This window comes from Lynx rufus, unplaced genomic scaffold (assembly GCF_022079265.1).
Source record: "Lynx rufus isolate CCGP_SWC_20201006 ecotype Redwood Valley unplaced genomic scaffold, mLynRuf1.p SCAF_15, whole genome shotgun sequence".
NCBI classification, from domain to species: domain Eukaryota; kingdom Metazoa; phylum Chordata; class Mammalia; order Carnivora; family Felidae; genus Lynx; species Lynx rufus.
In genome coordinates this window covers 9,906,548-9,919,125 of record NW_025814829.1, presented here as the reverse complement: position 1 = coordinate 9,919,125, position 12,578 = coordinate 9,906,548, and the positions used below count along the sequence as shown (strand labels likewise).

Here is a 12,578-nt window from a genome sequence, read left to right as displayed (position 1 = left end):
CTGAAGTCAGGTGTGAGGGGCAGTGAGTCTCCTCCCCAACCAGAAGATTTTCCCTCTTGAATTGTGAGAGAAGACAATGATTTTTCTCTTTAGAAGTTAAACCAAAGAGTGTTTGGGGTCAACAGGTGCAGGGACAAAGTGCTATAGTAAATGCAGGGATCATAGAGAAGGCTGCCTGTGATAGATGATTTTATGTGTCAACTTGGGTAGGCTTGGTGTTGTTCAGTTGTTTGGTCACACACTAGTCCAGGTGTTGTGATAAAGGTATTTTATAGATTTTCTCAGGATATAAGAACACTAATCTACAGAAATAAGGGCCCACTGAGTGCTCAGAAAAATTATTTAACAAAAGCATGTCACCATGAAATTTTCAGAAATAAGGGATGTAGAAAGGGTAGATGCTTCTAGAATATAAGAAAGAAAAGGAAAGGAAAGGAAAGAAGAAAAGAAAAGAAAAGAAAAGAGTAACCTAATTGACATTGCAAGAGTATAATGTTGAAATAAATTTGTTGAGTGAAAATGATTCTATACAGTGGTAGAATTTCAGATAGTTATGAGTGTGGAATAAAGTTAATTTCAGACATTCAAAATTCTAAAAACACAAACAAACTACTTCTTCCCTATACCCTTCCTCACAAACTACTGAAGTGTGTTCTCTACCAAATACACATATAACATAAGAAAAAAGAACACATCAGATTCAGGAAATGGTATCCAGCAAAGGAGATGTGTAAAGGAAATTCTCAGTACAGCTGATATGTATACACACATCTCCTATTGGTTCTGTTTCTCTGGAGAACCCTAACACAAATACCCTTGTTAAAACTCCTGATTATTTCTGTGTCTTCAATTAAACAAACCATTTACTGAATGCATGCAACGTACAAGGAACTACACTAGTACCGTGGCTACATGAGTTGAATAAGATAATCCTTGCTCTCAAGACATTGAAACTCTAACAAGGGAAATTATCAACTACACAAATACATAAAATACAAGAATGTTTTAAATATAATAATTATTTTCATTAATGATGATGATCTCCATTCTACATTTTACTTAAGAGAGAAGACAATTTGCCATGAACCTTTGGAGAGAAGTTTTGTGACAACCGTGCTTAGGGAAGTAGCCAGTAAGGTATTATTCTCCTAGAAAACCAACACTATAAATAAATCGCATAAAAGAAAGGGGCCAGAGGAGACCATCAGGGGAAAGAAAAAAGATTACGTATGAGTTTCTAATATTTTCATGTTTAAATTTGATTTGTATTTATATCAAAATTTATATACAGATCGTTTTAAAACTCAAATAGAATTTAAAGGCTCACAGCTTATCGGTCCACTGCTCCATCCTTCTCCCAGGAATCTCCCTGCCCAGAGCAATCACCTTCAACACTCTTAGATGTTTCTTCTGGCTTTTATTTCTGTATTTCTCAATAACATATATATATATATATATATATATATATATATATATATATATACACATACATATATATATGTATGTATATATATACACACATATATATATGCATAACAATATTTCTCAATAACATATATATACATATATATATGTTCTCAACAACATATATATATTGTTCCATCTCAACTTTGAAAATTTAGATTATTGTCTTTCTACATTAGAGGATAAGTATTCAACTTCTTATATCCTTCCTCAATAATCCCTCTATTTGGTTAAATCAATATTCAGAGATTGACTATATGAGTACAGAAATCTACTTCACAGTTATGGTATATAATATGCTTTGATTGGATTTCCTTTCTTGAAAAATTTGCCTTTCATTAGTTTCATAGGAATCTCTTAGGAATTTCTAGGCATCAAAATCCTCCAATAGAACTATACTCAAGAAATCATTTTTGTTGTTGTTGTTTTGTTTTGTTTTTGTTTGGGGGGGGCTGTTTTGTTTTTGTTTTGCTACTGAATATATGGACTTCAGGAGGATCTGAACCCCTGATCCTCCCATTCTGACTTAAGCCAGCTGATGTCTAGTTCTGTTGCACAGCTATATCCTAAGAGCAAAACACTCAATAAGCTTTACAATAGCTAATCACTCAACAGGATATAACATTTGATCTATTAGCTTTGGATTTTTTTTTAAATAAATGATGGTTGGGGGCGCCTGGGTGGCGCAGTCGGTTAAGCGTCCGACTTCAGCCAGGTCACGATCTCGCGGTCCGTGAGTTCGAGCCCCGCGTCAGGCTCTGGGCTGATGGCTCAGAGCCTGGAGCCTGCTTCCGATTCTGTGTCTCCCTCTCTCTCTGCCCCTCCCCCGTTCATGCTCTGTCTCTCTCTGTCCCAAAAATAAATTAAAACGTTGAAAAAAAATTAAAAAAAAATAAATAAATGATGGTTGTTTGTGTAGGAGACTGAGTACCATATTTCCAAAATTAGAGATATTAATAAATAGTAAAAGAAAAGTTTCATCTTAGCATATATAAAAAAAAGCGATTGCAAATTTGGAAAGATGATTCGGAAGCCGAAAGAGTGCAAGGTATTATAGCTTTCACACGGGCCATCCACACAGCTCTCAGTAATATTCCTGTTTTCTGAGATACTTACCACATTGCTCCTACCTGAAATAGTGCCCCCTAGAAGCCATGCTTCTTTTATGTGATCCTGACACTCCTGGCCTTAATGTATTGGCTCAGACATAGCCACCCTAACAAAACTGAGTCAGTTAGAATATCCTTCTTGAATTGTAACCACAAAGTAGCTAATAAGTCTCTCTGTATTGCTAGAATGGTAATGAGGTAGACACTTAACCATGCAGAGAGGGAGAGACCAGCAGAGTGTGTCCTTCTACAAAGAGAGAGAGAGAGAGAGAGAGAGAGAGAGAGAGAGAGAGAATATCAATATGGGAATGAATGATTGAATTAATGGATATATATCAGTGTGAGATTTCTAGTTCCTGAGTTCTGACTGCATTGTTCCATATCAGGTTTTATGGGATAGCCAGTGATAATATAGCCCCCAATTATGTCGAAGCTGGTTCTAATTATTTTCTGATACTTACATCTCACAAAGAATGAACTGTTCATCAATTCCATCCTGTCCCTTTGGATTTACTTGTCTCACTGGCCAATGTGAAAGGAAAGGTATGGTTCCATTCCCCTAATCTGGACTCCTTGTCCTGTAAAACAGGATTTCCATCCTACCTATTTCTGGCAGGAAAATCTCCCTTTTGCTTGGCACCATGTTCTTTTTAACAGGCTCAGAAAACTCAGAACTGATTGGGTAGACAGAACCTTAGCACAGCTGTTAAATGACTAAAACATGTATATTGATCATGACATTATACTGGCTTTATTATGAAGCAAGTATATTGTTTTGGTTAGATCATGTAGAGGCAAGGAGAAAGCCATGGATAGGGTCCATCTTTCTCCCAGTTGGCAAACAGGTAAAAAGAAAGGTACAGTGGGACTAAACAGTAGCCTATTTTATTAATGTGATGTCATTAAAAAATAATTCTAGATGCTCCTTCGTGATGCCAGAACATGTAGCCCATTTAGTAAAAATATTTGGTCAGCTTTATTCAGAAAATCAGTTCATCGTCTGAATATTTGGCATGGTATGGATAATGAAGTCAAGTTTTCCTTTCTCTGGGAAGCAAAATTTGTTCTTGCTTTTATTAGTTTAGATTTTTTTTCAGTTATTAGAAGGGGATTTACTTCTAGTTGAGAAATTAAATATAAGTAACTCTCAATTATAAAATGTCTGATTGGCTGGGATTCTTCTAAAGGGTCATCCCAAATATAGATAGCAACACAGATACACTGAACAATCTTGAACACATTAAATAGTTACATCTGTGTTTGATGATAATATAAACACATCAGTGTTGTTGCAAGTAAATTTTTTAGATGTTACAACCCCAAAATAAAGAAGAATCATCCAATATGGGATAATGAAAGGAGAGTCATTGTGCACTGAAAAAGCAACACATTTCTCTCTTACCTGGTCGACACTGATTACACCTTCTTCCTTGACGATTAGGCAAACACAGGCACTGGCCACTGATTGGGTCGCAAATGGTCCCAGGTAATGTCCCCAAGGAGTCACACTCACACATCTGGCAGCCTTGAAAATTGCCACTGGTCAAATTGTACCTGTGAGGCTCACACTGATTACAGTGAAGACCTGTTACTCCTAATTTGCAAGGACATTGTCCTGTTGATTTGTCACACAGCAGAGAGCCATTTACTGTCCCAGTCTTATCACAGTTACAAGGCAGACAGAGGAAAGAATTATTTTGCTGGAGGAAGAAGTATCCTTCCAAACATTCATTGCACTGCCTCCCTCCAACCCTGGGCTTACACAGGCACTGCCCTGTCTTAGCATCACACACAGTTCCAGGGAGGGATCCGGCCAGGTCACAGTCACAGGCCTTACAACTGGGGATGTCCAACCCGTAAAAGTGTTCTCTGCAGGTGTCACACTGAAGTCCTCTGGCTTCTTTCTTGCACTCACACTGCCCAGAAAGAGGATCACAGAGCTTGTGCACTGAGCCGTGGAGGTTACACTGGCAGGGCTCACATCCATCATCGTTATAATTTCGGAGAAATTTAAATCCAAAATTGCAATGATCGCATCTAAGCCCTGAGGAGAGAATTTGTTTAAAAGAGTGAAAATGATGCTATTTGAGCTTTCAAGGCAAACAATGCTGCTGCCAACATTTAATGCAGACACAAAATGTTGAGTGTTGCCTCACAGGTAATGCCATAGAGGCCCGGTCGTACATTCGAAATACAGTAACGAACGGTACTTACTTTGGCAGTAATATACAACTTTATTTCTGTAACATGATTTATGAAATTTTATGACTTAACACAAAGAGAAATGCTTCCTGCAAATGTTGCTTCTCTTACATATACTGGAGATCCTTTTTAACAAATATTAAAATTTTTATTTTTAATTATTTTAACAAAATGCTCACGTAAAAGTATGGTAGACTGAAACAAAATTTCTAAAGCTACTCAGAATAATTACTTATTACATTAGTGACTTCCCTAAAAATCAGATGCTCCTACAATATTTAATAAAATGCTAAGCTGATAGCTATTTTGTGTAATAGTATATATACTTTGGACATCACACCTTTAAATAATTAATATAAATAAAACTTATCCAGAGCAATTTTTATTTCAATGCTTTCATATGCCCCTATATTTTATTATTTTCAATTAATATAAATTATGCTCTCCTTGGCTCATAAAGCAATCACATCGCTTGTCATATTGTGTGATTCAGAACATTCCTCTTTAAACACTAAGTAAATTTTGCTGTTATATTACTTCTATTTAAAGGAGTATTACATATATACATTTCACAAACAGAGAAGAATGTTTTATCATCTAAATCTAAATCTTTGACAATTTAGGTTAGTTTCAGGAAGAACATTAGAAGGAAAAAGAATAAAACAAAAATGTTTGAATAGCAAAGGTTGAGATGCAAAACACTTCCTTTAGATAGTTTTCACATCCCCGTGAGTTTAAATAACTGACTATGTGGGGTTGAATCAATTGAAACATTTATTTCAAGCTACGATCGCAATAAAAAAAAATTAGTCCTAAAACAGCAGTCAAAAACACACTCAGGAACTCATATTTAGAAAAGCATTTCTTAAACTGGAAGGAAATGCATAATAGATATGTATATATATGGATAAAAATTCAAGAACTCCAATGGAAGGCAAGTTCTTTAACAGTGATGAATGACTCACCTAAGGCATATCATTTAATTTCAATAAGGAAAATAAAAAAGGACCACTATTGCTGCAAATTTTAAAAATAACTGTATTGTTAACAAGAATTATGACTCATTTTGAACTATTAAAATTGGTCTACATGGATTCATATCATATCAGTTTTAAAAATATGCGCAGTGCTTATTTGAATATGCCATACATATTCCTGACAGGCAATCTATTCCTAACGATACTCAGGAAGGCCTACAGGGCATCACATTCGGTGTTAACAAGTACAGGCAAGTTAGCCCACTTGGCATTTAATTCACATTCTTCTCCCTTTTTATTCTAGATGAATGACCTACTTTAATAAAATTATTGGTGCTAATGTATTTTACTGGTGATAGAATCATTAGTAAGATTTAACAGTTTTGTTAACTCTAACAGTTTGCTTTCCAAAGCATATACAACATACACCGGCATTTTCTGCTTTTCTTCATATTAACAAGGTAAAATTGAATAAGGACATTTGCTAATCCCATTAAAAAAAGAAACATACATACATATACACACATATAAACACATATCGAGTTCATGTTTTTATCAAAAATTCTGCGTGTGTAGAAATAACTCCAGAAATAATAATATCAAAATCATGATTTAATCTTCAAAAATACATACACTTTCCTATGGAAAACTATCTGGATCAATAAAATAAGACGTGGCAGGGAGGTCATAACACATTCCAAGTAAATAGAAAATTTTGATTTTTCCTTCCTTCATTCAGCTCTGGAATCTAACCATCACAGGAAAGATTCCACTGTTATAAAAAAAATCAAAGGTTCATTGTCTTTAAAGGTCTTTCCTTAAATTTTGTTTTCAGATCATGAATTTAAAATACATATTATATCATATTAAAGAACAAAGGATGACACATAGATTGAATTCAAAGGTACTGGAATTCACTTGGCGTCACAGATAGCACTTATAAAATGATAGGCTTTTCTTTAGAAGTTACCTATTCTTTTCTTTCCAAAAAGTTAGTTTTTGTATGGCCAAAATGCAGGAGGGCAAGTTATGTAAATGATTTTGATGTAATCTTTCTTTAAAACAGAAATTTTGTGTCTTATTAACCATGTCTGTGTTTTTTAATTAAATTAAAATGAAATGATTGTCTGGCTGAATTGTGTAAAATGAGGTATGTATCACTACCTATCTAAAAGATAAAGGATTAGCTTTTGAGTTACAGCACAGAAAGGAAAATGTTATCCAGAATATGTTCATCTGTATGTGTATATGTATGTATGCATTGCGTGTGCGCGCGCGTGCGTGCGTGTGTGTGTGTGTGTGTGTGTGTCTCCCAGGCATGTTTTTATTATTATAAGGCTCAGGTTAATGTTAGGAAAACCACGAAAGACTTGGTGTCTTGAGTGACAATAGAAAGGTAAAGGTCTTTTTTAAACTTCCTATATGAACCAACACATATTCAGTTAAAATACAAGACTCACTTCATCAGGAAACTTTCCTCTCATAATATTCTCATATATCAACATTTCAAAGTGCATTATGTACATAGTGCATTTTGGGCACTTGATAAATTTTGTCCTTATGTGGCTATGGTTCCCCTCAAAAATGCTGGATGTAATAAATTGCTATAATCAAATCTAATTTCTGAAAAATACCTGTGGGAGTAACAAACAAAAAAGCACGTCTTGTATAAAAAAATGATAAATAACACCGAAGGTAGCTGTTTATTATAATCAGCTTGGCACTGAATTACAAAATTAAAATTATGTGGCCCTTTATAACTAACCCTACCAATATACATGATCTGTGGAATTATGTTGACTTATTTTGCATTTCATAGGAACAGTTCAAAGAAATATAATAGAAAAAAATGGAAAGATTTATCACAAAGGACCCTGTAGCACAGAATATTTTGAAAAAATCCATTTATTTTGGTCTATTAAGAAAACTAGCATGGAAATGATTTGCTTAGAACTCATTAAGTGTAAAACATTTTGAAAAAGTGCTAATTTTCTAAAAGAAACATCTATGCAGTAAGCAAATTATATTTTTCTATGACTTATTAGTATGGGACCATGTGAACTAATGCATCTACAGAATAAAGAAACTTCTAAAAGGTTGATTAAACTAAGCTTCAAGCTGTAGTTTGATAGAATTATTAATTTAATCATTTTTAGACAGTTAATTTCATCCAAATTGTTTTTTTTTTCCCAGCCTGCCTTGAGCAAGGAAACTTGCTTTACTCTTCAGTTAAGAAATCAAATAGAGAATTTTATCCCAGATGGTAATAGAGATGTGACTGTAAACTTTTGCATTACACATACCAATAACATTTGCTTTGCACTTGCACTGGCCTGAATTTTGGTGACAGGTAATATCTCCATCCACTGTCCCAGAGGTATTACAGTTACAGGGACTGCAGCCATCAGGATCCAACTCTTGTAGATTGTAGAATCCATTCTGGCACTGATTGCACTGTCTGCCAGACACACGTCTCTTACAATTACACTGGCCTCCCATCTAGAGAAGATACAACATTTTGTAGAATGATGAACATATCTATTTTTAGATAATTTGCTCATTAGGTACAAGACAGGGAGGGAGGAAGGAAAAAAAAAAACTTTAAACAGACAAGAAGGTAATAAGGTACGTTTCCTCCTGACACAAAACATGGGAAGCTTCAGCAGGGTGAATATATAGAACTGATGAAAATAACCCCCAAGAAAGTCAGTAGTATGTGACTAAAAGGGAAATGTGGAATTAAGCACTAAGTACCACATAAAGAAATCAAAATATAGTCATGGGGAGATTGAAAATAGAAAAGAGCCAGCAGTTAATTTAGTCTCACAATTTTACCTCTCATCTACTAGTTCCCCCTCATCTACTGTCTCGTTGACCCAAACTTGCTTGATACATGCCAGGTGCTTAAACTAAGAGCAGATCTTTCTATAATTTATCATCCCATCAGGGTTTCAACAGTGTTTAAAATAAAGCTCTTTGTTAATATAACCATGTGTGCCTACTGATATTGACCCTGATAACTTTTTTTTAAAAATACAATTCTGTTTTTAGGAACATTTCAGCATATTTATGGCTCATTTGTAACATGACTTAGTTACATTAAGTATATTTAGCTGATTTATATTGTTATAAAAAATGCAAAAATAGTTATTTGTTTCAGAGTAATATCAAGTAAATATCAACTGAAAAAAAAGTATTTTTCTTCTTCAAGCTGCTGTTTGAGAATGAAATGCACAAAAGGTATAATGCTTATCTACTACATACATAAATAATAGCATGTTGTTTAAAGAAAGATAAATAGAGCCTAAACTTTCCCTGAGAGAACATATCCATATAAAATGTGAAATTAATATGAGAAATTTAAAAATAACTTAAAGACTTGAAAAAGAGATGCCAATGTAGACATCAAATCAAATCTCTTATAAAGTCACTGGCATTTCTCCCTGGTTTTCTTTCAAATGAACTGAATCTAGCTTTCCACATTTGGAGACTGGGTTATCACATAGGGAAGTAACCAACGTGTAGACAGGCATGATTTCATTTACCTTTAATCTCAAGTACACTAAAAATGATCAGGTTGGGGGCCACCTGGATGTGTCAGTGGGGTAAGCATCTAACTCTTGATTTTAGTTCAGGTCATGATCTCATGGTTTGTGGGATCAAGCCCCACATCTGGCTCCGCACTGACAACTGCAGAGCCTGCTTGGTATTCTCTCTCTCTCTCTCTCTCTCTCTCTGCCCCTCCCCTGCATGTGCATGCATGCCCTCTCTGTCTCTCAAAATAAATAAATACACATTTAAAAAAAGATATCAGGTTGGGATTCACATGTAAAAATGTAGAGAAGCGTTTTTAAATTAAAGAATTTAAAGAAATCTATCTCTGCTCCATTCTTCCTCATGTGAGATACAGGGACTCACTGGACTCATTCTGTAAAGATAAAAGAATTGATATATAAATGTTTAATACTCTGAAAAACAGAGGTTGACACATGTACCAAGTGTAGTTGTAGATAATGATGAACTTCAATATCAAAGATGCATATAGATCCAGAAAGATATGCAAAACCATGAATTATTATTTTGTACCCATGTTCCCCACCCCACTCTCACCCAGCCCCATGGAATCCAGACAGTTACTCAAGACAGAGATTTTATGTCCTGCAAAAGTAAGTGGCCTTTAATGGTGAATACGTGTTATATATAACCATGAAAATCTAACAGTCCTTTGATTACACACTTTCCTGCAAATAAGATAATACAATTTTACTCCCATTTCCTTAAAAGTTTGTATAATACATATAAATTATATCTTCTTTAAGTGTGCTATGTGGTGAAAATGTGGTTTCAAAGTAAGTGATAAAGGCTTTATGAAAAGTTTTCACCTTAATCAGTTTCTCAAAATTCATCTGAAAATACAAATATACTTCTGTACAACTCAGTTTCATTTATATGTTGGCACATAAATCTACTCATCCTCCAAGACCAATTCCTGTCCACCAAGAAGTAGAAAGACAGAAGGATGTGTTTCTCTCTTTATAAATACACTTCGCTTCTGCACTGCAAAGGAAACAATCAACAAAACTAAAAAGCAACCGACAGAATGGGAAAAGATATTTGCAAATGACATATCAGACAAAGGGCTAGTATCCAAAATCTATAAAGAACTCACCAAACTCCACACCCGAAGAACAAATAATCCAGTGAAGAAATGGGCAGAAGACATGAATAGACACCTCTCTAAAGAAGACATCCAGATGGCCAACAGGCACATGAAAAGATGTTTAACGTCACTTCTCATCAGGAAAATCCAAATCAAAGCCACGCTGAGATATCACCTCATGCCAGTCAGAGTGGCTAAAATGAACAAATCAGGAGACTCTAGATGCTGGAGAGGCTGTGGAGAAATGGGAACCCTCTTGCACTGTTGGTGGGAATGTAAACTTGTGCAGCCACTCTGGAAAACAGTGTGGAGGTTCCTCAAAAAATTAAAAATAGGTCTACTCTATGACCCAGCAATAGCACTGCTAGGAATTTACCCAAGGGATAAAGGAGTGCTGATGCATTGGGGCACTTGTACCCCAATGTTTATAGCAGTACTTTCAACAATAGCCAAATTATGGAAAGAGCCAAATTATGGAAAGACATTTCCAAATTATGGAAATGTCCATCAACTGGTGAATGGATAAAGAAATCGTGGTTTATATACACACTGGAATACTACGTGGCAATGAGAAAGAATGAAATATGGCCTTTTGTAGCAACGTGGATGGAACTGGAGAGTGTTATGCCAAGTGAAATAAGTCATACAGAGAAAGACAGATATCATATGTTTTCACTCTTATGTGGATCCTGAGAAACTTAACAGAAGACCATGGGGGAGGGGAAGGGGGGAAAAAGTTAGAGAGGGAGGGAGCCAAACCATAAGAGACTTAAAAACTGAGAATAAACTGAGGGTTGATGGGGGTGGGAGGGAGGGGAGGGTGGGTGATGGGCATTGAGGAGGGCACCTGTTGGGATGAGCACTGGGTGTTGTATGGAAACCAATTTGACAATAAATTTCATATTAAGAAATAAAATAAAATAAAAAATAAAAATACACTTCCAAAAAGTCAGATTCAACACTTTTATGTTTCCATTCTCTTTGGTTGAATACTTCTACACTAACCCAGTTAAATATTACAACCCTGAAAAGTCATGGGGATGAAAGGTACAGCATAGGGAATAGAGTCATGGTACTGAACTAGTGTTGTGTGTTGACAGATGGTAACGACATTTGTGGGGAGCGCAGTGCGACATAGAGAGTTGTCAAATCACTATGCTGTCCACCTTAAACTAATTTAACATTGTATGTCAACTATACATTAGTAAAAATCAATAAGAAAGTAAGGAAAATACACTCCTGTAATTGTTATCTCCAGAAAGATAGGTAAAATTTATATTCACTTAAAAATATAGAAAACAAAAAGCCTTAAGAAAGAAGCAATCTGTTAAGGAAAGAGCTTTTGAATATTAAAAATACAACAGGCAAAATAAAAATCTCAATAAGAAGATTGGAAGAGAAAGTGGAGAAAATTATTCAGAAAGAATAATAACAATAGAGACAAAAAACAAAATAAAAATGGAACATTTCCAGAAAGACAAAAAAATAGAAAAAAAATAAGGGAGAAAATTACCAAAGAATACAAAGTAAACATTTTTGCAGACATGAAATGACAGTTTAAAAGGACTCAACCAGGGGGACGCCTGGGTGGCTTGGTCAGATAAACATCCAACTCTTCTTTTTTTAAGTTTATTTTATTTATTTTGAAAGAGAAACAGAGTGTGCAAACAGGGGAGGGGCAGAGAGAGAATCCAAAGCAGGCTCCACATTGTCAGCACAGAACCCAACACAGGGCTTGATCTCAGAACCCTTGATCTCACGAACCATGAAATCATGACCTGAACTGAAATTAAGAGTCTAGCGCTCAACCAACTAAGCCACCCAGATGTACCCCTTTGGACTCCTGATTTAGGCTCAATTTATGGCCTCACGGTTCCAGAGTTTGAGCCCCTCATCAGGCTTCATGCTGACAGGATGGAGCCTGCTTGGGATTCTCTTTCATTCCTCTCACTGTCCTCCACTCCCTCTGTCTCAAAATAAATAAACTTAAAAAAAAAACAGGGCTCAGAATGTGCTGGCAAAATTAATGGTAGGGGGAGGGAAGGACAACATTTGGTAAAATCCCACAAAGCATTCAAACAAAAGGCACAAAAACATCTAGAGAACAACAAATCCAACATGAAAGAAATATAGAATATCAGTGAAGTGTTCTACAGTGTTATAGTA

At 35.3% G+C, this 12,578-nt stretch overlaps 1 protein-coding gene across 1 annotated transcript in view; it reads right to left on the bottom strand.

Moving 5' to 3' along the window:
- USH2A (usherin) overlaps positions 1–12,578 on the bottom strand; it is a 754,837-nt gene that overhangs the window by 593,184 nt on the left and 149,075 nt on the right. The window contains exons 11-12 of the mRNA XM_047077230.1: positions 8,056–8,251; positions 3,976–4,617 (exon numbers count right to left, since the gene is read on the bottom strand). Of these exons, the coding sequence (XP_046933186.1) occupies positions 3,976–4,617; positions 8,056–8,251 (838 nt within the window). The remainder of the gene's footprint in view (positions 1–3,975; positions 4,618–8,055; positions 8,252–12,578) is intronic.